Genomic DNA, 24,603 nt, shown 5'->3' with positions numbered 1-24,603 from the left:
ATTGAGTTAAACTCCTCTATACTTATAATTAGGTAATGTATACTGTTTTCTACATTGTTTGCCAATAATTTTCATATGTTTATTTAAGTACGTGGAATTATTTTTCTTATTTAGTACGTGTTAATAATCGAATTTGTAGTGCTGCTTTGGTTGTTGTTTGGCTGTCATTAATTAAAAGATCAGTGATTTTTTATTTTGAAAATGGAAAGCTTAAATGTGGTCTAAGTAAGTGTAAATAAACCTATCAAGTATAATTTGAGTTTTTCTTAGTTCACTAAATAAAAAAAAAAAAGTTGGTAGATTAGTATGTGGCTTTAGTTACCTGATGATTTTAACTAATTTTATTGTTAATTACTTTCTATTTTTCTTGGCAGGTACTTTTATTAAGTATACAATCTTCATAACATGGGACGAATAGAATTATTTTCTATTCTCCTCGGAGTTCTAGCTTTGTCAAATATTTTCACAATTCATGCAGATAGTCCAGATAAATATTTTGATTGGAATGTAACCTATGGAATTAGATCTCCTCTTGGAGTTCGTGAACGGGTAAGTTATAGCATTTTCACACCACCAAATTTACTTAATATTCATTATTCCTAGTTAAAGCTTCAATGTCATTAATTACTTTTGGAGTGTACCTTTCGAATTTATTAAAAAAATCGAGGCGATCAACTTAGCTCACCTCCGTGCAAAACCATCCTAGTTAACTTTTACTGACATTATATCTGTTTTCAATTGCAGGTTATTCTTATAAATGGAAAATTTCCTGGTCCAACATTAGACTGCGACACTAATGACAATCTCTATATCACAATCCATAATAATTTGGCAGAGCCATTCCTAATAACATGGTTAGTGACTTCTCTAAAGCTTATGTTTTCAACAATGATATCTAAAAATGCCTAAAACTGACATGAAATCACCAAATTTTCATCTAAACTGATGTACATAACTCTTGTTAGCTAAGTCTTTTAAACATGTAGGAATGGGGTTTGGCAAAGAAAGAACTCGTGGGAAGACGGGGTACTTGGAACCAACTGTCCAATTCCACCACACTCGAGTTGGACATACAGGATGCAAGCCAAGGATCAAATTGGTACTTATATGTACTTCCCTTCCACGGATATGCATCGAGCTGACGGAGGTTATGGTGCGTTCAATATTCATAGAAGGCCTGTTATTGCCCTACCTTACCCTGTTCCAGCTAAGGAATTCACCCTCCTTGTTGGAGACTGGTTCCATACTGGACCTCAGGTTTGTAAACTTTAATTCGATCAATTTCTAATGAGGAAAAACAAGACTTGAAATACTTAAACTCTAATATAGTATTGCTTTCTATGATTAATCATGAAAATTAGTTCACAAATGGAGTAGCAAACATGCTGAAATATAAGTTGGACAATGGAATTGGTATGCCAACGCCCGATGGCCTACTTATCAACGGGGTGCCTAGCGGTACAATCTTCACCGGTAAAGCAAGGAAAACATACCTGTTACGAGTGTCGAATGTGGGGATCATGGCTTCAATCAACATCAGGATACAGGGGCATACAATGAAGCTGGTTGAGGTTGAGGGTTCTCATGTTCTCCAAGAAATTTACGAGTCTCTTGACGTTCATCCAGGCCAATCCATGTCGGTTTTGGTGACCCTTAATGGCGCTATCAAGGACTACTACATTGTCACCTCAACTCGATTCATGAAGAAGACTCGCACAGCTACTGCAATCCTGCGTTATAAGAATTCAAAAGTCAGTGCTTCCGGTCCCTTACCTGTCGGTCCGACTTATCAAGTTCACTGGTCCATGAAGCAAGCCAGAACTTTCAGGTAACCTACCATCTAATCTTTAAAATCATAAACTAGTAATTATAAATATGCTCTGTAATCAGTCATAATGAAACACAATCTTTGATAATTAGGCTTATTTTTCTGTGTTATCTAGATGGAATCTTACTGCTAATGCTGCAAGACCGAACCCTCAAGGAGCCTACCGTTATGGAGGAATTGAAATCACTAAGACAATCATTTTGGGAAATTCGGCGGGAAAGATCAATGTAAATGGATTGAAAAAGAGATATTATGGAATTAACAATGTCTCTTATGTGAATCCAAGCACACCACTAAAACTGGCTGACCATTACAACATTCCCGGAGTTTTCAACCTTAAAACGAGTAGGGACAAACCCACACCCGGCCCTATGGTCCTTGGCACCACCGTCTATGACTTGGCTCTCCATGATTATGTAGAAATCATCTTCCAAAACAACGAAGATACCACTCAGTCTTGGCATCTTGATGGCCATAACTTCTTTGTTGTCGCGTAAGCTTATATTATTCTCTCTAATATTAATTTTTTACAGCTGCTTAACTAGACATCTTGATCCTAATATACGGTGAATATTTCAGATTTGGTGCAGATGAATGGAATCCAAACATGAGGAAAAAATATAATTTGGTCGATGCTGTCTGGAGAAGCACTATCCAGGTAATTAAACAAAACTAAAGCTTGCTCAAATATAATTACTCTACTATCAATAATATAGGTCGTAGTAAACTTAAAAACGTTACATATATATTGTCGAAATGATGCAGGTGTATCAAAACTCATGGACAGCAGTATTAGCAGCTCTAGACAACAAGGGAATGTGGAATTTAAGATCAGCAATATGGCACAGACAGTACTTAGGGCAGCAAGCTTATTTCAGGGTGTGGAATAATGAATATAGCGTAAGGACAGAAAATATAATTCCTTCAAATGTTCTAAAGTGTGGAAAGGTTGCTAAATAATAGACTTAGTTTCTGTATTTATTTATTTTCCCTAAAGAAAAAACAGTCACGAGGGTGTGACTGACTTTAAATTAGGAAAACAAGCTAAGCTTACAATATGAAGCAAAAATTGTACTCATCACCAATGTATCTCCTTTGGGGAAAAAAACATTTCCCATTATATGCAAGATAGCAATAATGTCTAAATCTTTACTATGACATTCTAGTACTTATGTGCAAATTTATCCTAAAATCTAAATATAGTTCACATGATAATCTCAAACTGTGTGTTCTCTTGTTCTATAGACTCCACACAATGAGTCCGAACCTTAATCTTATACTATTTTCGTCCTAAAGTTATATCAATGTTAGCATTTGCATAGTCGTAGGAGTAGATGTGATATGGTAGTGGAATATTAATATTGTTATTTTTATAGGAAAGTAAATGTGATAGACAATGAATTAAAAAAGAGTTAAGAAAGACATATTTCGTATATGGATATTTTTCGTTAAAGAAAGTGTTGCAATTATCCGATAAACTAAAATGAATAAAAGAGGTTAGAGCTTTAATGGGCCTAAACCATTACTTAAACTCTTTAAGCCAATAGCTAAAGTCCATTAGAGGGAACATAGCTAAATTAGCTATTAGCTAATTGGCTATTACTGTAAACTTATAATACGAGCATGCAATTCACATCAGCACTTTTAACAATAGCTTCTTCAAACTTACTATTTGAAAGGACATGTTTTCGTGCATTCTGTCTCAACTTTCAAGATTACCTCTCTAATAAGATGTCCATTACACTATAAATATTCCCATATTCAGATCACCCCTTAATAGTAAGTAGTAACTTTAAACAATACTAGATATTATTTGTGCATGCTAAAGATATAAAAGCTTACAAATAAACTATGATCTGAGGCCATGGTCAATTGGTCATGGACTCAAGGTGGCAAGTAGTTTTTCTAGAATTTGATGGTTATGAATTGGTTAGGAGGATGGTGAAATCAAATAGTTTGCTTAATTAATGTTCAATATAATAAGGCTAAACTATTCAACACCATAGCTAAAAGATCCAAACAGACTCGATTCTAGTCTCAATCAATCAAGGACCTAAAGATAGAGTTTATGGGATTCAAGAAACCAAGACATTATAGCTGATTATCCACTGTCAAAAATAACGTACTCCAAACAAGAGATGGAAAGGAAAGGAAAACTGAACATTCCATGTCAAAACCCTAGTCCAAAGGCAGAAAACTAAGATCAAGGCCATGACTGCTGTAAACAGTTTTTGCTCCTTCATCTTCGAGGAAGTGACCTAAACTCAATGTCTATCTATCAACCTCCCAACCACCCCACACACACACACCAACAACAACAACAACAAAAACCTTGAATGAATGGAAGGCACCATGTATGTTAATCTTATCCGGGTAAAAATGGCTGGAAACCTAGCATAATAAAACCAGAAGTACCCAAATCAAGCATTTAAATCAAGGATCATGGATTGGAGAGAATCAAACACCTAGCCAAATGGTTGGGACGTAGAACTTGTATCATTCAAATCCAACATAAATCTTGATTAGTTGAAAATTTTATGCCATGCCAATTAAGCACTAATTCCCATTCAAATTAAACAAAAGTTGATGGATAATAATCTGGCATGCAGAATATTTGGAAGACTTGTTTATTAAAATAAAAAAAAAAATGTTTAAACTTGAGAGATCAAATTACAAACTACGTATATTAGTTGACCTTCACAAAATGACACATTTAAGTATGTAAATGGGAGACAAAATTGCATAAATTATAGAGCCTCAAGATATGGAGAATCTAAGGAGAAATCAGTGTAGATTCTCATAGTTCCTAGCTGCAGAACCCTAGTAAGTGTAGTATATAATATGACAAACTTCACTGTGTTAGACTCTAGCTGTTGGATTATTTACTTACCCATTCCCTATACAAGTATTAGAAAACCGTTTACTAGTGCTATAAAATTGGATTATGCATGATTTTTACTAACTTAGGCAAACTGCTGCCCAACTTCAAGCTTAACTCATCAACTTTAACAACCATGACAAGCAAATAACACCACCATCAAATTCATCAAAAAACGAAACAAAAGAAAAGATTAATAACTCGACCAATATCCTGAAGAAAGTCGTCAAGCTTATAAAAAAAATTCAAGAAACTTTGAAAAGCTCATGCAATTCAACCTATGATTCTATGAACATAATACAAAGTAGTAAGTTTGATGCATTTATAAACAATTTCAGCACATTCACTAAACCATGCATAGTTTTTCAAGGGCAGGACATTCAACTTCTGAGCCAAAGATCAAAAGTACAAGTTAATTAAAGCTTACATAGAAGTATAAAACAAGAACAACATTACAAAGATCAAAAGGAGTGATTAGCCATATTAATTCACCATATACCTCAAACCCCAAACTAACTACAATGAAGAGAAACAATAAGCATAAGGCAGCTCATAGAAAAAGTAGTAAAAAAATGAAATTACAGAAACACCCCCCAAAAAAACAACAAGAAGAACAAAGTAAAAGGCAAAGATTAAACTAGCCCATATATATATGTATACAGTTTCAAGGATATGCACCATTAACAGGTGCTATTGGATAATCAGACCAACCAGACATTGCAGGAGAACTCATGAAGCTATAACCTCCATAATTATGGTCTCCTCCTCCAACCGGTGCCGAATCCAAAATAGTCGAATGCATAGGAGAAGAAGGCGATGCTGATCCCACCATATTGCCTAAAATAACCGTCCCTTGATTTTCATTACCACAATAATTGTTGTAATTTGATGATGATTTTAACCTTTGATACAGCTCTAAAATATTGCTATTGCTCCCATTATTTTGCATGAAATCTGGAACAACCCCAGATGAGAACCCATTTGCTTGGTGTTGGTTGTTCCTTTGGAAAGACCCTATTCCAGATTGAGATCCATTACCATATGAATCCAACCCAATGTTGGTGGTAGTAGTATTACCACCCTCAGTTTTAACATGACTAAACCCACTTGATATCGGGTTAGGGTTAGGGTTAGGGTTATGGAATTGGTTTGAACCTCGAAGCAAGGATAAGATATGAGAGTTTGGTTGAAGTGAAGGCCAAAGGATAGGGTTTGAGCAACCTGACTGAAGATCCGGATGATGGTGAAGATGATCCAACAACCCACTTCCTAGAAAACCCGGGTTTCCATTGACTAGCAACTCGGTTGATAAAGTTGCCTTGGCCTTAGCCATGGCATTTGAGGATGACTTCACTAGCCCAGAAGGGGTAGATGACCCGCTCACCGTTGTGCTCTTGTTCTTACGACAACCACCTCCAATGGGAACGTTCCGGAGAGTTCCACCCTTTGTCCAGTACCTCCGACACGTCTTGCAGAAGTGTCGGGGTTGGGTGAGGTTGTAGTTGTTGTAGTAACAGAACTTGGTGTTGGTGGAGTCGCATCTCGGACACCTCAGATTTTGCTGGCTAGCGTTAGCCTCTGAGCTGTTGTTGTTGTTGTTGTTATTGTTATTATTACCACCACCACTTTGCGAATTAGCCAAAGTTGCGGATGATGCAGTTGTTGAAATGGAAGTAGTAGTAAGAATTGGAGTGGTAGAAGGGCATGTAGTTGAAGGAGGAGAAGAGAAAGGTATGGAAATCTTTCTCTCACCTAAAAAACTTGTAGGAGCACTACTACCTCCCAATAGTTCTTGGATCATCTCTTTTAACTCCCTTTTGATGAATTTTTTTTCCTTAAATTTAGTGTAAAAGATGGTATAATAACAAGGAATTTGAGTCTTTTTTGAGATCAAGTTAGCAAAGTGGAAAAGCAAAAGCAAAGATGAGTTTTTGTTTCTATGTGTTATTACTTGTTAAGGAGAAGAAAGAGATGGGAAAGTTTGGGTATTTGCAAGTTCAATTTGACTGGTTTTGAGATTGGTTTGTGAGTTGGAAAAGAAAAGATGGCAAGGAAGATAAAAGGGCTAGTGGGGGAAGCTTTAGTTGGACAGATAAATATATACATGATGAAACTTGCTTTTTGGTTGTTGCAATTAAAATAAACCTAAAGTTGATTTGGATTTAATTTTGAAATATGGTTAGGTTTTTGGAGGGTAGTGTATGGAATTTTATTTGTCCTTTTTCCTTAATCTGTCATCTAGCTGCCTTTACTTGCATTTTTAATGTTGTAAAACAATATTTTGATAAAAACATATCATGATTACTCTCATGATTTTGGATGACTACATACAGTAGAAACATTAACCAAGAACTGTACTAGTTAACTACCATTTGTTTCACATTTCAAGCAGTTTTTACCTCAATTGGCCAGTCCTAATGCCCTAGCAAGTGTTGCAACTTCTGTTACTAGTTTCTTTCTCAAGGTTACTTTTCTTTTTTACCCCTCCCTTGGTTACACTAATTGGTATAAGAGCTATTATTTACTACAGTAATTGCAACCTTTCACTAACACTAGCACAATTATGCCCTATAAAAAAAAGTATGCATAGGATAAAATCCACATCTACATTGTAAATAATGTTCTACTAGCTAGCCTTTGCACCTCATACAAACGTGTAAAACTAACTAAAAATACTACGAAGCATGCACTATAATCTAAACCCATAATTTCAGCGATATACAGATTTACAAGACAAATTTAAACCAAATGATCATATGTACGTACTAATTTTTTATCATTATTTTCTAAGATGTCATATATATCGTACACATAAAACATGTGTGTGCTTTTTGTCAATTAGAAGGACTTTCTTTCGACTAAATACTTAATTTCTGGAGCTAGATATAGTAGTAACACCATATGTTTAAAATAGATGATTGTAAGAGATGAAAGTAGCTCAAATTAGGAATAAGGATTGAAGAGGAAAATCTTCAAATGTGCCAATCAAAAGTAAATGAGATTTTCCTAATAATTACTTTATGATTTTTTTAATAATCAGTTTATGAAATACAGAACTTATAACCCTTTGCAAAGCACTAGCACTAATTGAACGTCCAATAAACAGAAGAAAAAAAAGGTTTTGGAAGTGGCGAGTAGGAGTAAGAGTAGGATTATGAAGAAATAATAATGACAATATTTAATAAATTAAACATGATGCAATCAATTTTAGCAAAAGAATAATCTTTGTTAGAGTCATTGGAGTTTCCATTCTTGCAGATGCCATTCAAAGGTAATGATTACAGTTTCAAGGTGGGGGAGAGAGAAAGGGAGGAAGAGAGATAATTATAAAAGAGCTTATCATGTGCAGCTACGTGTAAAGTGATTATACAGTGCTAGCCTTGCCGAGACTTATGCCACAAATGGAGCCCTTTGCTTGCATTACCATAATGCATCATGTATTAACATCATCAAATCATATAATTACTTCATAACACTATAATATATTTTCCGACCAATGATAAAACACTCTTAAAGATCGAGCAGATTAATTTTAAGGATATATATTCAAGATCTTATATGTTAATCTCGGAAATTAACGAGTATATTATTATCCAAAATTAATCAATCAAGGTATACTCTATTGTAGTACAAGTAAATGATTCAGTATTTGTAGGTCTATTTATGACCTTGTAGACACGTGTGATGTGCCCACAAAAACTGGTACGCTAGTATGTAATTCATGATGAAATGATCCATTTGAAGTTAAATTTATGTGGTTGTTGAGCCTAAAGTTTTATAACAATCATGAAAATCAGCTACATGCTTGGCTCTAGCTAAGCTAGCTAGCTAGGTTTCCCTAGAGCCAACTAAACATATGGAAGAGTCATATTTCATGAACAAGTGTTGCATGAGCCTCCAACACTGGCCTAATTAAATTAATAGACCATTAAAACTGTATTATTATTATTATTATTATTATAGGGCATACTTATATGAAAATGACATCCACTTAAACGAATAAAATTATGGATATAATTAATTCTTTTTTCTATGACCTACAAACATTAATTATTAAAAAAACACACGAAAATATTGTCTAAACAATAGTTTTACGTAAATTCCAAAATAGAGCTCCTCATACTTTTCAAAATCTAATTCAAGAATTAAAAAGGGGCAAAAGGCAACGGTTCTAATATAACGATGAGAAGACTTAGTGACATAAGCAAAGTTAGTGAAATCTCTTTTGAATAGCAACAACCAACAACGGTATGATTATGTATGTGGTACATTTAACACCATCCATATTATAAGAGAGGACGTGATCAATGACATTAGACTAAGGATATGATATAGAAAGATCCAGATAGATTAAACTATGTTATGACACCATTGTTTCAAAGAAAGGAGGGTGCAAACTTTGATTAATTTAGGTATTCAAAAATATCACCTGGTTTGCGGTGCTTAGTCAAGTCCTTAACCTTGAAGGGAAAATCTATTGTTTATTGGTCGTGTTTGTAGAGAGGGTATTAGAAACTTGATTTGCTCACCTTATTTTCACATTTTTAGAAAAAATAAATCTCGTGAATTCATAAAACGTAACAGGTTCAAATAAACGTAACAGGGTATTAGATTTAATGGCACTCCGTATATTATTACAACAAGGATTTTTTTTTTAAAAATTTCATATCAATCGATTTTCTTTCGATCAATTATAAAAGATAAAAAAGAGAGGTGTTCAACCCGTATTTTTTCTCCTAATAATAATAATAAATAAATAAATAAAAACACGTAAATATCCTACTTTAGCAGGACAAATATTGTAAACCATATTGGCAACTAACATGGATCACATTGCAAACAATCAACTTGGTCTAAACTTATCCATAAAGACTTAATTTACTAACAAACAATAGCTGTATTATCAAAACCTATTAAAATATCCATATGAGGTTAGAGCTAGCTATAAAGTAGACTGTATAATAACACTTTAACCTATTTAATTAGGACAAAGTTTAATTAGGATAAAGTTTAATGTGAAACAGATGTTTGCTTTTAATTATACCCAGGCCATCAGTTTTCAAAATCTTTAACCTGAATTATTCACTGTTGTAATACCCAAATTAGTCCACTAGTAAGTGATGTCAGCAGTTAAACATCAATTTCATAGAAACCTTAGAATTCAGAATATCATTGAATGAAAGAAAAGAAAAGTGTACCAACATAATAAACTAACGTCCTTTTTGATCAAGTATAATGTAGTAGAAGTACAGTAGAATAAAAATTACTGTACGTTCAAACTTTGATAAGGGGAAAAAAAAAAAAAGGGAATTTTTATTGTTCTGGTTAAAGCACAAGGCAAAACTGAGCGCGCGTGCCGTCCGGAGTGGCAGAAATGGGATATTTTAGGGACGGGACGAGTAGCATGGAATGCGACATTAGAGAGAATGTGGGGAGTGACTGAGATAAGCTCTTGTTTCCACTTTTTCTCTATTTTGGAGCTTATTTATGTCATTTTCAACTTTTGCATTATTTTGCTTCCTTATTCTACCTGTAATTTTTTTTTTTTTTTTTTTTTTTGTGTTTGTTACATTATTTTAAATGTATAGTACGGAGTGTTAAGTTTATATCCTTGTTATTTGAAAATCCTATTCGTATATATTTTTCTAATTTCATATTACTTAGACGGATTAAATAAGATAGAACAAACTAACCTGGCTTATGATCTAAATATTGTTTGAAGTAATACAGATGACCTATCATTTGAATACATTCCATATTGAATGATGCAAATGAAACTCGATTTGATTACCCGCTTGCACCCTGTAATCAAATATAATAGAAACACTTAATTTAATTCAACATTGTGTGATTATTAGATACAATTCAATGAGATAATATACGTCTATCAGCTTAAAAGATCAAAATGTAAATTCAATTGGACTTCCAATACAATCTCATAATAGATTCTCATTGTACTCCATACCTCCCTAGGTATGTTTTGTACTACCTAAATGTTACTCTACATTTTGTTTCTAATATTACTTGAGAAAATGATAACATTCTTTTCAAAATATCAATTCAGTAAAAATAATTAACTAATGATATCACATACTGGTAGGATTAGGAGCAACTATTTCCAAAATCTTAAGTTGTGTGGTGCAATAATACGGGCAGGAGAGAGAGAGAGGCCGGGACGGGGGCCGGGTGGGTTAGCCGTCAGAGTAAGAGTAGGGGGCCCCCTCGATCCCCGGGCTACCGCCCCCTTTAATTTGTATGCAGCGGCACCCCCACTCACCCACTTTACTTATCTTCTCTCTAATGCTACTGTAGTATAACATTCTGTGTGCATGTCTTTTATTTTATTTTAAATAATCAGCTTTATCTCTGCCCCTATTCTTCACACTCCCCTATAAGATTCGTTTCTTCCCTCCTTCCCCCTCTCGAATCTCTCTCTATCATAACCCCTCCTTATTTTATCATTTTCATCATCTCTAATCCTTTTTACTCCCTAATTTAATTCTATATATAATACAGTTTAATTTATTTATTCATCGTAGAATCATATGTAGGTGATATGCCAGAATACTGCCATATCATCATCACTATATGTGGATGCGATACTATTATCTGCATTCATTTTCGTTGCTTTATGACAGATTAAACACGTCTAACAATAATTTATACAGTCTTGCACAAACAAGATTAAATACACTTTAATTAGTGTACAATAATGAAACCTCATGCCACTCACCACACACCCATGCAACAATATGGCTTCCGGTACCAACCTCAAACTAATCACATACATGCATATTCTAATTGCAGTAATTACTAGGCTCAAACTCGACACGCCTTCACTAAACTCGATTAAGTAAATAGGACAATTAACTTGCATTGTTAGGATTAAACGAGGATCTAATCATCATATTTGGAGCACAATAAGTTGTCTACTGCGAGTATTATTTATAGGTGTTTTTTCATAATCTAACCCTGGGATGAGTTAGTTGTGATTGAAGGATCATTGGGTCTAGTTCTATAACATAAACAGAGAAAAGGCAAGTATAATCCGTAATACTTAAGATCGCACATTCTTAACACACTTGATGAACTATTAGTAGTGCAAAGCAAGGCAAGCAACAATAGTACCTAAGGGGCCAATTAAAGAACACAAATCCAAATTAAAATCCCTACTTGATCCAAACAGTATTATCCAACAGAAAACATTAAACATAAGGATCATAATCACTTGTAGAGTTAATCCAACTTTAAAGCACTGTAGTAACCAAGTCTATAAGCAGGAACTTTATAAGGTAATATGATTTGAGATCAAAATGAGTTGACATGACATGATAAACAGTGAATAAGCAAATTGTCACAAATATGAATACTTGTTCAAGCAGTAAATGCGTGATCACATGACTCAATATAGTAAAAAGAAGAAAAAGTGTTTAGGTCAAAAATTAGACCACAAAATTACACTACTTAAAGTGAAAAATAGTGACTGTTAACCTAAAATTCTATCATTGCTGATGACACGAATGTGTGAAAGAGAATTAGAGATGAATGATTATTACGAGTTACCTAATGCCATTGTTATTATTGTAGGTCCTTATAAAGCACAGCCATTTGTCTCCCCTTACCCGGCAAATGGAAAAGCTTTGATTTTCTAGGGTTTTACAATCGAGTTTATTTGCTACTGTTTTAATGGGTGTGACATTTTGTTGTCACTTTCAGGCCATTCCATCTCTTGTCCTTCTGTGCCATGCTGCTGCCCCTATTTCATTTCACTCACTATGACTCATTGACTCAAGGTAGCTTATGTTATTCTTCTTCCTAAGATGGTAGGTGTACAATATATACTGTACACAAGTATATGTATAATGTACATGTATCGTACCTAATACAATACTCCATATGTAACCAATCCGGATCGGACTGAATCGGACTGCATTTTTCTTAGCAATGGTAAATTGAAACAGCACAACTCGGATTAGATAAGTCGTTTTGTGTAGAATAAAAGTCTCTTTTAACATCGAAGGTGAATCTAGATTTTGAAATGTAGGCTAGCAATGTTTTTACTTTTCTATCTTTACTATTCTACTTTTACTTCATTGTTAAAAGGTTTCTCCTTAACCTCTTTATCAATTCACACATAATCACAAACAATTCTCACTCTTTGTTCAAACCTTGGTTCCTCTTCTACTCGATCTTTTATCATTTTTAACCCTTAAAATCCTTCTAAGCTTCTTCTAATATATTCAAACCTCCAACTAAGGCTAATGAAACATAAAACAAAACAAAATAGGCAATTTAAGCAAGTAATCATCATCATTAGACACTTCACAAAGATAGGAGGTGAGACATTTTTCGGTATTTACAGTGATATTGGTAATGTACTTTGTAACTATTCAGTGATTATTGTTAGCAATGTAAAATCAAAACACTGCAAAGCAAATAACATACTGTGTAAATTAATTAAAGTCTATCCTAATCAAAGCAAATCAAGAATTTCAAAATTAGAGTGGCAACATGTTTACTTTTCTACCTTTACTTCATTGTGATAACTAAATAATATTCTGTTATAATTAAACAACAAAAGGTAATCCTATAATCAAGGGACAATCTAAAGTTATACTTTGTCAAATTTAGAGTAGCAAATTAAATTTGTTTTAGTATAGCCAAACATCACCTTTCATGGATGGTTGATTGAGTTTAGCTCTCATGGATAATTTTAGGGCACAAACTACTAGAACAAATTCAGAGTAGCAAACTTGTTCTACTACTATAGCCAAAAACAAATTCTTCTCAATTCAGTTGTCATATATCCATGAAGGGATCGATTTGGAAGATGACTATTTTAGGGTTACTACTTGCTAGTGAGCATCAAAATATGTAAAACATAAGCAATCACTCAGAAAATTTAAGACTCGACCAATGATGAAAATTCATTTTCAAAACATCTTTCATGGCCGGTGATATGCTTTCTATCTATCTACTATTATTAAAATGGAATGGACTAAAAGCTAAACATAAATATAATACACTTAGCATGTTAAAAATGAGGTTTAATGTTAAAGTTTCAACTATTCCAAATTTCCAATAAAATATCATTAACAAAAATATAGATAAATAAATAAATAGCTACAGAAAAGAAAAACTAAATCAAAGGGGAAGGAAGTCCTTGGTTCCCAAATGATGTGATGAATAAAATTGTTCTTCACTCCCACAATTAACCCTCAAAATATATTCATTTATCTTTCTCAAATATATCTTCCCAAACCCTCCCTTCCCCTAATTTTTCCCCTTGGTCCCAATATTCCTGCTTATGAATTGAATATTTCCTATCATCTAGGAAAGAGGAATTATAAGGAGAGCAAGTACACTATAAATCTTTAGTGTTAATCGTCTAATGGTTAATTATTAGCTGAGTTTTTCTTTCTACCATCTTTGCACAAGGAATTATTTTCAAGATAAGAGAAATATAAAGATTTCTAGTATTATAGAACTGAATAATTTTTCTTTCTATCATTTAGCAAAGAGGAATTGTTAAAAGGGTAAGAACACTATATTGTTTTCTTAGTCATTTAGTTGTCTATAGGATTAACAAGCTAAGTTAAAAACGATTACTCCAAACTCTCAAGATAGAAAACATATACAGTAGTTGTACAAGTCGTATAGGATTACTAGAGACATTGATTGGTGAGATAGTGGCTGCCTACCTATATGAAAAGACTAGACTGCCATGCATCGAGTACTCGTTCATTCAGTTGTATTGTGGACCCAATAATTGATTTGTGAATTGTGAATTGTGAATTGTGAATTGTGAGTGAGTGGAAGGCACTATCCACCTAGCCCCCAAGTGGCCCCCCTCTCGGAGTAGGACACCCTTAAAGATGCTTCAATCATTCAAATACACAAGCAAACATTCTTCATCATCATTTGAAATTGGCATTTAGCTAGCCTCACACGCATTCTTGCTTAAACTTACCCAAACAAACATCATTTTACATGCTTTCAGTGTTCTCATGTTCTATTCTCAAGTACAATTAAGACTACCAGATGAAGCTAGACTTCGTGATCAAGTACTCCCTCTATCTACAATTAATTATCACGTCAATAGTGTAATTTAAACAAGTAATATGACAACTAAATTCTGATACAAGTAATATCATTATAGAACATCAATAACATCATAGATCAGCATTATACTTTCATCAAAATGATGCTTAAATTCGGTTTGACGGGCAAACAACTCTGCATGCCCCAAGGGATGCAATTATACTTATGGCATAAAAATAGTCATCCCACTGTCCAATAAGAGGAATTTGGTTCTAAGGAATCCTCAACTCTATATTAGCAGCCTAATGATAAGTTTCTACATGAAAGTTGAGTGTGTATTAGAATGTGGCTTTTAACACAGCAAACAGGCATATTCCAAGAAACCAAATCTATGAATAATTCTTGTTTGGTTAGCTAGAAATTCCATGGACCCACTTAGCCAATATCAAAACATAAAGAGACAAGGATAGGTCATTCAACATGGGAACTTCAAGTGGGGGATTCAAACTGACAAAAAAGCAAAAAAATGGACAAGATCCTTTCTCCTGCAGGGTACCACAAGATCATGTCTCTGAGCAAAGTTTTAGCATGTGGATTCATCTTAATTGGAGAGACTAATAGGGAGAGGGATATTTTTTTTTCAAAAAAAAAAGTGACATTCAGCTAAAATATGAATGTGATGGGGTTCTAAGACAAAGAATTTCTAGTGACATTCTATAGATGCCCTCCCATCAAAATTTCTTGGACCAAGATTAGATTTGATGCATATATATCTGGGAATTTGCATTTTTACTCAGGCTTTGGTGGTACAATAAAATTAATAATAATAAAGTTTGCCTTAAAAAAATATGTCAACTGATGATCTATCTTATTTGTTGAAGATCCCAACCAAAATCGACTAATATATGAACTCTCTACTACCAAGATTAGATTTGGTCCATTATAACAGAGGAATCTGCACAGAAACAGGGTTTTTTATGTAAATTAATCAGCATCACGAGCTAAGCTAAATTTGCTTTGGTTTGAAGATCCCAACCAACATTATGGGGCAAAAAGAAGATGAAACGTTGATCCATGAAAAAATTCCCTAGTAACATGACATGTGACCTTGGGTACATTCCTAGGCAACATGTCATTTTAAAATAGATATCATTGTAAAATACTATGGTGCATGATGATTCTTTTTAGGACCTAGTAAAGTGGAGGAAGAACAGTCAAAATTAACCACTATGGTCATTGTTTTAACAAATGACTCTCCTTTTACAAGAAAATTCTGAACAGCATTGGTTGTTCCCTAGTCTGATTATTATCATGCAGTAGAAGTTTCTACATAAATATTGTCAGTAAGTGCTAAGTTTTAAGGAAAAATGTTGTGAATGTCTTGATTTGGCTTAGGTCCAAAACTTAACTAAACATAAATACTTGTATATATTTTTTGTTTTAAAAAAAAAAGGTAAATTAATTCTCCCTTCCGCCAACAAATAATAGTTATGTACAATTATCATGACTCGCAATGACAATGTAGAGAATGTGAATATTACAACATAAACTAAGCATAATTTCATAACCCAAATTGGAGCATGCTACACAAGGAGCATTCAAATGCATATGCAAACAAAAAAATAATCATTTATTTTGGTTTTGGATTATCCACAAGGTTAAACAGAATTTCTATAAATAGAAAAGAATAAAATTAGCTTGAAGTACCTCATTATTCACTAGACAGCATGTAGTAGCAGAACCCACAATTTGGTAGATAATGAATCAACTTAGAGTCTTGGAGATGTGCCATTTTTCAAACAATATTAGTCCAAGCATAATTATTGCCCTGGGATCTACCAAAGAAAATAAAGGAAATAAAGTCATCATACTGCTGGATTGTCTATACCTTATCTGAAATGAAACGGCATATCCAGTTAAAACACACTTCAAATCAAAACTGCACAAAAATAATACTCCGTACTAGCTAAGCTTCGTGCCAAGAAATTAAAGCATACCTAGCTAGATATTAGGACACTCATCAATCAATTCTTAAACATTCAAGAATATACATATACATTTTCTCATAAACATGTTAAGAAACCTGTCCGAAGTAAACTTGGACAACATAATATGTGTTTCCTGAGGATTATTGAACCCAAAATCTCAAAGCAACAAAGCCTAGGAGAAAAAATAAAGAATTTCCAGGCAAATTCTCTTTAGTGCATGGAGGTATGTACTACAAGGACAGAGTTTTATTTATTTTTAACTTAAATTGTGCCAAAAGGAGGGCAACATTCGAGAACATGAAAGATACAAGCTAGAAGCCGGAAAGACTGTAAAAAAGAACTAATATAACAACGCCCTGTTGTTGTACTGAAGCACTTAAATTTTAACTTCAAGGTATGAAATTTAAGGCTCACGCCTATAAAAAATAGAAGGATCAGAGGAGCTCACTCTAAAAGGGGAAAGATGGTTAGATCCATGGACGAGCTAATGCAGAAACAACTGGAACTAATAAAAAAAAATGGACTATGTATCTTGCTGGTGCACAACCTTTAATTGTGTTCTTTCAGTTGTATCAGATAGATTCTAAGTACACCGTATGTAATAAAAAGCCTCATTTTCAAGAACATTCTTTACATCCATATGATAAAAGAAGCTGCAGATGTTTATGTTCCTTTCCAGTTCAAAAATTATCGTAGAATGAAATGGTTGTGTAAATGGTGAGTATGTACCAGTTGAGTTCTGTTTCCCTTTTTCTTGGTAATTACTAATTAATACGGCCAAATTAAGAATTTTGTAGAGCCTTATCTTAATTTAAGGCATCCAAATGACATCAGTTCATGAGCATCAAAGAAATGAACCTATATACCAATACTATAGGCCAATAGAACTAAATATGAATTAGACATTTTTTAAACACTAAACAATTTGAAAAATCAGTTTAACTGTTACAAAACAAAAGATGGAATGAATAACACTGTGTTTGGCTTAGTGTGGATGTGTGTGATTAAAAGCATGAAGACAGCATCCTATACTTCCAAAGTCAGAAGTTAATTCAAAAACACCAAATAATTAGACTCTTTGCTTAGATTCTAAGAAAATCACAATAAAATCTATCATCCCAGCACAAATGCACAATTAGTGGATAAACAATAACTTGAAAATTTGGAGTTCGATAGTTAATCAATTCAGGTTAATTAAGTTCAAAAAACAGTGATTCAGTGCCATTCCTACAGAACTCTTAACCCCAAAAAACCACCAATTATGCAGTGACTGAATCCACTACAGAGCATTGATCAAAGTCGCATCACCCCATTCAGAACATATCATGAGCTAGAGACATAATAATCAAACACCAAAAAAAAGAAATGCACTAAAAAGTAGTCTTATTTGCGCTAAGAACATTCAAATACACTACAAAATTATACTGTCAATCATCCAACAGGTACACTTAAGCAGTTAGGCAACCCTTCTACAGACTGCAAAAGAAAGGACAGTCTACTTCTCTGTTTCCATCACTTCTAAAAGAACAAATGTTTCTGATAAGCAATTGCATTTTTTTTTCTAGGCATACATGTTGCATCTGAAGAAATTTGATCATGTACATGCTCAACAATTCTTTCAGTCCACACAATACAAGTAACATGCACAGGCACATATTTCAAGGCATGAGCTAGTAGCTAGGAGACCAAAGCATGCATATGCAAATTATTTGACAATACATCAAATCTTGAAGATTGATTCCAAGATTCTATGTATTACAACATGATTGGGGTAGATTTTCAAGTTCTAAGTAGAGATATTTGGATAACATGCTCTAATTAGTACAGTATAAGTTATATACTCCCTCCTTCCTACTAAAATTGTCCCATATTCTAAAATGAATGTCCCATTGAGTTTGACCCATTCATTTGACGATATATTTTAAATACAAGGAAGAAAGAGAAGCCATTTTCGACAACTCATGCTTCATTATAAGATGGTTGGGCATCATTTGCCTACTCAATGAACACACATTTTACTACATTAGAATTTCACAAGTTTTCAATAGCTAACTTTGCAATCTTCACCCAACATATATTCCATCCAACAAACTAACCAAGAACACCTCAAATAAAGATTAATACTATGTACAAATGGTCCTTAACCCAATCATTAGTAGTCTCGCATTGGAAGTGAACACTCATAAATTAGATTCAACAACATACATCATAGGCCACAAATCATCTTCCTGCCAAGTCTTTAGATAATGAAACATTCATCTTAACAATGCATAAAATAAATCAACTGAATAAAAGCTAGCACAATGCAGTGATGCACAAAATTCAAAACACATCGATGATCAGAAATCAGTGCGGAGTATGAATTAGGGTTTTGGAATCGTTCAAATTAATCGATGCATTTCGAAACAATCAAATTGCTCAAACTGGTAATTAAAAGAGGAATTTTACCGGAAAATTACAAGAATTAAGATTTAATTTATGAAATTAAATGATAAATTTACGTTTTGGTGGAACTGACCTAATTCTGATGAAAGCTACGATTGATTCAAACCAATTCGCGGGTTTCTTCGGAAACGATAAAATATTTAATTTCCAAATAGAATTAGAAAAATGATTTGCCAAGTTAGAGAGACGATATCAGTAGCAAGACTAGGAACGGCGTCGTTTTAGATTTCTTTGTTTTTTCTAGGGAATTTTCTTTAGGTTCATCGAGTAAAGGGTTAAGGGCAATAAAAAGCCAGAAAAAATCATTTAGGGCTTACAGTGCGGTAGAAGTTGGGCTGTGGCCCAAGACATATCAGAGTTTATCAAGGGTCTTATTGTTATTGATGATAAGTACCAAGTAGATTAGGTACGTACTATTATACCAACCTACCATTGCATTGTTCCCTTTTTAATTTACATACTTCACCATTTTTTCATATACGTAGTTTTAGGACAAATTGGATAAAGTAATAAAATATTACAATGGGGTAAGTGGAAGTAAAAAAAATCTAAAATATAAGGACAAATTAGAAAATAACACCACAAAAAAGTCGAAATTTTAATTTTAACACCATAAAAAAAAAATTATTATAACACCACAAAAAACTTAAAAACCTGATTTCACCACCAGTTATTAACGCCATCCAAAAAACCGTTACTGGCCCCACATTGTACACGTGTCAATTATATATTGGTTTAAAAAAAGGGATTAAAAAAAACCTAAACTCTTAACTCGGCCACCACCTTCACCACCGGCGCCGGTTCTCCCTGGCCCACCGTCTTCGCTCTAACGCACACTGCCGACTCCCCTTAGCCAACCAACGAAAACCAGGCCAACCCAACCCAGCTGCACCACCTGAACCACGCACCGCACCGTACCCAGCCTTAGCCCCGATTCGAAACACCTTTTTCTTGTTTCTTGTTTCTTGTTTTCTGTTTTTGGTTTTTAGTTTTCAAAAAAACAGGAAACTAAAAACCAAAAATGATGTCAAACAAGCCCTAAGTTTTTTTTGTGGTGTTATAATAAAAACTTTTTTTTGGGTGGTGTTATAATCAAAAGTTCGGTTTTTTTGTGGTGTTATTTTCTAATTTTTTTAAAATATAATTACGTTGATTTTTTGTCCATTCCAAGCTCAATTTTGATTCTTAAGGAATAAAAATAACCCCTAAAACTGTGTGGCTGAATTTATATGTGGTTGGTCACACCGTGTGGCAAGACTTACTCGAGGTATTCGATCATAAATTATTTGAGGGATGTGGTCAGGAGTTATTCGATCAGGGATTACTCAAAAGGTAACTCGATCAGGGGTTACTTGAGGGGTTACTCTAAAGGTAACTACGTCAGGGGTTATTTGAAGGGTTCGGCCTGGTGTTACTTCATCAGGAATTACTTGAGGAAATACTCCGTTATGAGTAACTCGGGTCAAACCAGAGACCAAAGCCCGTCTCGACAAAATTAACCCCAACCACACAAAAAAATCCTCTTGTATAATACGATGTATAATCACATCAAATACTTTCCTAAAAAAAATCAAATACTCCGTATTATATCCTAATATTTGCGTAAAGTGTTTGAGAAGGCATACAACATAATTAATTGTATTATCTTAATTATCTTAATATCTCTAATATGAATCTTTGATTGACCATCAACTTACTTTACCAGGTTAACAAACTGGTAAACTTCCCATCATCACTTGTTCTCCTTTGTCAACAATCTTTTACAAATTGCAATTGCTTTGCCCTCTTTACCTCTTTACCTCTCTTCCCTCTCCCAAACCAATCTAAATTGCTCTACAATCGAACAATAGGAGAATTACAGTTCAATTTTCGAATACCTCATTTCAATCGGATTTCAATTCCAATTTCTAGGTCCAAATGAATTGCGAAGTTTGCCAACTCAAAGAATTGGTTTGCATCCTTAATTTTACTCTATGTTTTCTGATTACTCTTTCAATCGTCGATTGTACTAGTATTTGATTTTTTTTTTTTTCACAATTTTGTTGCAGGAAGTAGAGCATTTCGAAATTAGAGAAGTTTTGCGATGTAAGATTACCCCTTTTTTCTCTGTAATTGGCTTTTGTTACGATATTTATGGTTTGCAGATGATGATATTAATCTGTAATTGCAATCAATTAGCAAATTGTCAAGTAATTTTGGATTAGATAGGTTTTGATTTTCTACGGTTGTTAATTTCATAGCTTTTTTGCTGAATTGTAGTTAAAGTATACGAAGTAGTATACTCCAATCCTTATTTGTTGGATTATTCTTGTTGAAATTTGATTTGCCCTAGTTATCTCAATGTCCTAAAATCCGAACTTGACTGCTCTTGTAATTCCAACACTTCAATTGACTTTGTTTTTGAGCACCTCGGAAAAAATTAAAGAAATTGGCAGTGGATTTTCGAATATTGACTAAGGTTACGATGTTGATTGTCACTTTTAATGTGCATTGTACACCTTGACACAACTAGTCTGAGTAGAGTATCTTGAAATTTAGTTGGTATATTGCTATTTCTAATAAGTTTACTCGAAGATGATCAGAAATGTGGATTTTATTTGGTCATCTTTTTTTTCAATGAACTTTTATACTAGTGTAATGGTAATTGGTTCAAGGTAATTCAAATTATATCGTGAAAACTTGGAATGTGTTTTACCATCTCGTGAGTCGATTTCTTTTTCATACCAACTTATGGCCTAATCATTCATTGAAATTATATGCAGGTATACTACATACAGTTATGTTCCATAGGGCTCTAGGCCTTGTGCGGCCTAAAGATGTCGATTTGGAACTTTTTGACATTACATACGTGAGTGGTCTCAAGTAGTAAGTATTAGTATATGATAGATAGAAAGTAGATGTGTTTAGCTGTAGATTCCATATCTTCTGTGGCAGCCACTCTTCAATACTTACTATGCTGTTATATTTAGTTTAGTTGTTTTCTTTGGAAAAAGTTGCTGCAAATTCATCCATTGAAATCTTTTGGACACATGAATACAACATGTTTACTTCAAAGTTCTCTAATGTTACCCAAGCAGTTGAATCACATAATTATATTTTTGTAGGTCCAATGTGGAGATGTGGAACTGGAAAAGAAGATAGATGAGAAGATTGATCAGTTCATTTCTTGGGTAGAGAAGCACCCTAATAAAAAAAGTCAGGTGAGGTTTATGCGCTGACTTCTTATGAATGTAATCTTTAACTTTCACTTTATATTTGTCTACAATTTTAGTGTATGAATCTTGTGTGCTATCTTTGTGCATTGAAGATCTTACTTTGGTCTTTTTATTGTATCAATATAATATCTGGGTCACTTCTATGTGCTTTTCACAATACAATACTACCTGCCCTCCTCGTACGTTAAGCCATTCCTTTTTATGGTTTTTTTTTTTCCCGCATTTGGCTATTTTATTTTATCCTCCTGGTTAAATGTTGGACTCAAATTTTAGGAATGAGTTTACTTTGTATCTAAAGTATATTGATTTGGTGGTAGTTGAAGTAAATAGTAGAGTTCCTTGAAAAGAAATCATTGTTTATAATCTTTTGCCTTTATCTGGAAAGTTATCACATTACTAGTTTAAATCACAAAATTCATACAGACAACTGTTCCATGGGTGGCTTAGGGGGTGGTGGTGGGGGGAGGAGTACAGCCAGCACATCTTAGTGAGCATGCCATTACTCCTTAGTATATGTGGCTTTGTCAATGTTGTTGATATAGTATGTCATAGGTAATCTTACCTCCTCGGTATATGTGGCTGTGTCAATGCTGTTGATATGGTGTGTCTTAGGTCTCCTTTCCATACTACACAATTCCCAAGGTCTTAGCTTTTTTGGTTTAATTGGTGTTGTACAGATATGTTTGTCTTTCTACGAAGTAAAGAGCAACAAGGCGATATGGTTCTCAAACAAAGTTGAACGTCTGTATTGGGAACAATGGTACATCAATCTGAATGTTGCTCAACATCACAAACCAACCTCTAGCAAAACTCACCACTCCAAAGTTATAGACTCTGGTTAGTTTGTTAGCATGCTTGGATGATTGTGTTTGCTCCTAGAGATATCCCCTGTTTTTAACCTGTTATGAATGATTTTAGAGGGTGCATCCGAGGAGAGAAGTGCTCGTAGGGCTGCAATTGAAGTGTCACTTCGGGAGGTTCTCTTTCAAATAATAAAATTTGTAAATGAGAAAAAGGATCATATTCCTCCCATTCCAAGTCGTGAAGGAATCTCATTTCCCTATGAGATTACCATCCCAAGGTGTGGCATCTATACCCTTTGTGGTTACTCTCATGTTTTCGTGTTCAATCTCTCAATGAGAGCCCACTTGGTGTTTTCTGCTCTTGAGGATTTGTTTAAACACTAAGCTAGCTGTTTTTCTATTCCTTGCTTTTTATGTTCTTATTTTTTTTGGATTCCTGCATTAACTTTATAATGTGAAGTAGTACGTTGTGAATATGGTTCGAAGCTGATTACGGTTTTTCTCCAGAAGAGCTTAAATGTGTTCATATTTATTTTTTTTCTACCAAACTTGTCTTTGGATGCTAGTGTGAAAACTGGAATTGATTGGATGAGTTGTATTCTTGTATACAATTAAACATGAATTTAAATCTAACACTTTCATGCATATCCATGTTTGACACAATCACCCAAGTCTGAAAAACATAATTCTTAACTAGTTAACTGTATGCATAGAGCAGTACAGTAAATCTCATCATCTCTGTATTCAGCTCTTTCCGATTCTTGTTATTCATGTTCACAGGTCACCATATATCATGACTAATAGACTGTACTAATGTAATTCTATTTCATTCAGCTCATCAGACACTACGTTTGGGATGGATATGATCAAAAGGATGCTTCAAACAGGCCATCCAACCATGCTTAGCTGACAATTCAATGGTAAATCAGTTCATCAGAAAGATTTTAATCTGGTCAATCTGGAACAGGATCGTTAAAGGTGACCGGGATTCATGTCTTAAGTGCTCTACATCTGTAAATAGTGCCTTCTTGTTTTCCCCTCTTCATATCTCACGTTTGAGTAATTCCCTACTCTTCTCTGTACTACAATCCTGCGAAGGTTAAAGTTTCGGCAACTTGCTTGTTCATATCTAATCTTTATGCATATAAATATATAATGTCTTGTCCCTACTCTTTTTATTGTTAACAAAATTTATTTTTCTTATAAACCTGTATCAAAATCTTCCTTTCTCCTTTTCTTCACCTCATGAGAAGTTTGTCATTGCTCGAATCTTGGCAATGTACTGTAATAATTTGATTTTGATAAGACAATTTAGGACTTTAGGGTAGGATAGTTTCATATTAACATGGGTATTGTTTAGTTGACACGGGAAATGAGTTCCCATAGGATATTTATGTCATGGGAA

General features: G+C 33.9%; 3 protein-coding genes across 3 annotated transcripts; 2 read left to right on the top strand and 1 right to left on the bottom strand.

Moving 5' to 3' along the window:
* Nucleotides 1-405: 405 nt before the first annotated feature.
* On the top strand, nucleotides 406-2,881 carry LOC145626879 (L-ascorbate oxidase homolog). Its single transcript, XM_081679348.1, has 7 exons — nucleotides 406-549; nucleotides 745-854; nucleotides 987-1,261; nucleotides 1,378-1,828; nucleotides 1,944-2,321; nucleotides 2,408-2,486; nucleotides 2,594-2,881. Exons 1-7 carry the CDS (start codon nucleotides 406-408, stop codon nucleotides 2,786-2,788), a joined length of 1,632 nt encoding a protein of 543 aa, XP_081535474.1. The 3' UTR covers nucleotides 2,789-2,881.
* Nucleotides 2,882-5,048: 2,167 nt separating this feature from the next.
* On the bottom strand, nucleotides 5,049-6,755 carry LOC145626869 (uncharacterized). The gene has a single exon (XM_081679341.1). The coding sequence runs from the start codon at nucleotides 6,505-6,507 to the stop codon at nucleotides 5,371-5,373; it is 1,137 nt and encodes a 378-aa protein (XP_081535467.1). The 5' UTR covers nucleotides 6,508-6,755; the 3' UTR covers nucleotides 5,049-5,370.
* Nucleotides 6,756-20,827: 14,072 nt separating this feature from the next.
* LOC145563364 (autophagy-related protein 101-like) lies at nucleotides 20,828-24,542 on the top strand. The gene is made up of 7 exons (XM_081623812.1): nucleotides 20,828-21,130; nucleotides 21,229-21,265; nucleotides 21,943-22,028; nucleotides 22,285-22,380; nucleotides 23,073-23,232; nucleotides 23,314-23,476; nucleotides 24,033-24,542. Exons 1-7 carry the CDS (start codon nucleotides 21,098-21,100, stop codon nucleotides 24,106-24,108), a joined length of 651 nt encoding a protein of 216 aa, XP_081479938.1. The 5' UTR covers nucleotides 20,828-21,097; the 3' UTR covers nucleotides 24,109-24,542.
* The last annotated feature ends 61 nt before the right edge of the window (nucleotides 24,543-24,603 follow it).

The sequence above is a fragment of the Chenopodium album genome, chromosome 1, assembly GCF_948465745.1.
Source record: "Chenopodium album chromosome 1, dcCheAlbu1.1, whole genome shotgun sequence".
In the NCBI taxonomy this organism is placed as follows: domain Eukaryota; kingdom Viridiplantae; phylum Streptophyta; class Magnoliopsida; order Caryophyllales; family Amaranthaceae; genus Chenopodium; species Chenopodium album.
The sequence above is the reverse complement of the archived record's forward strand: the minus strand, read 5'-3'. Positions and strand labels throughout refer to the sequence as shown.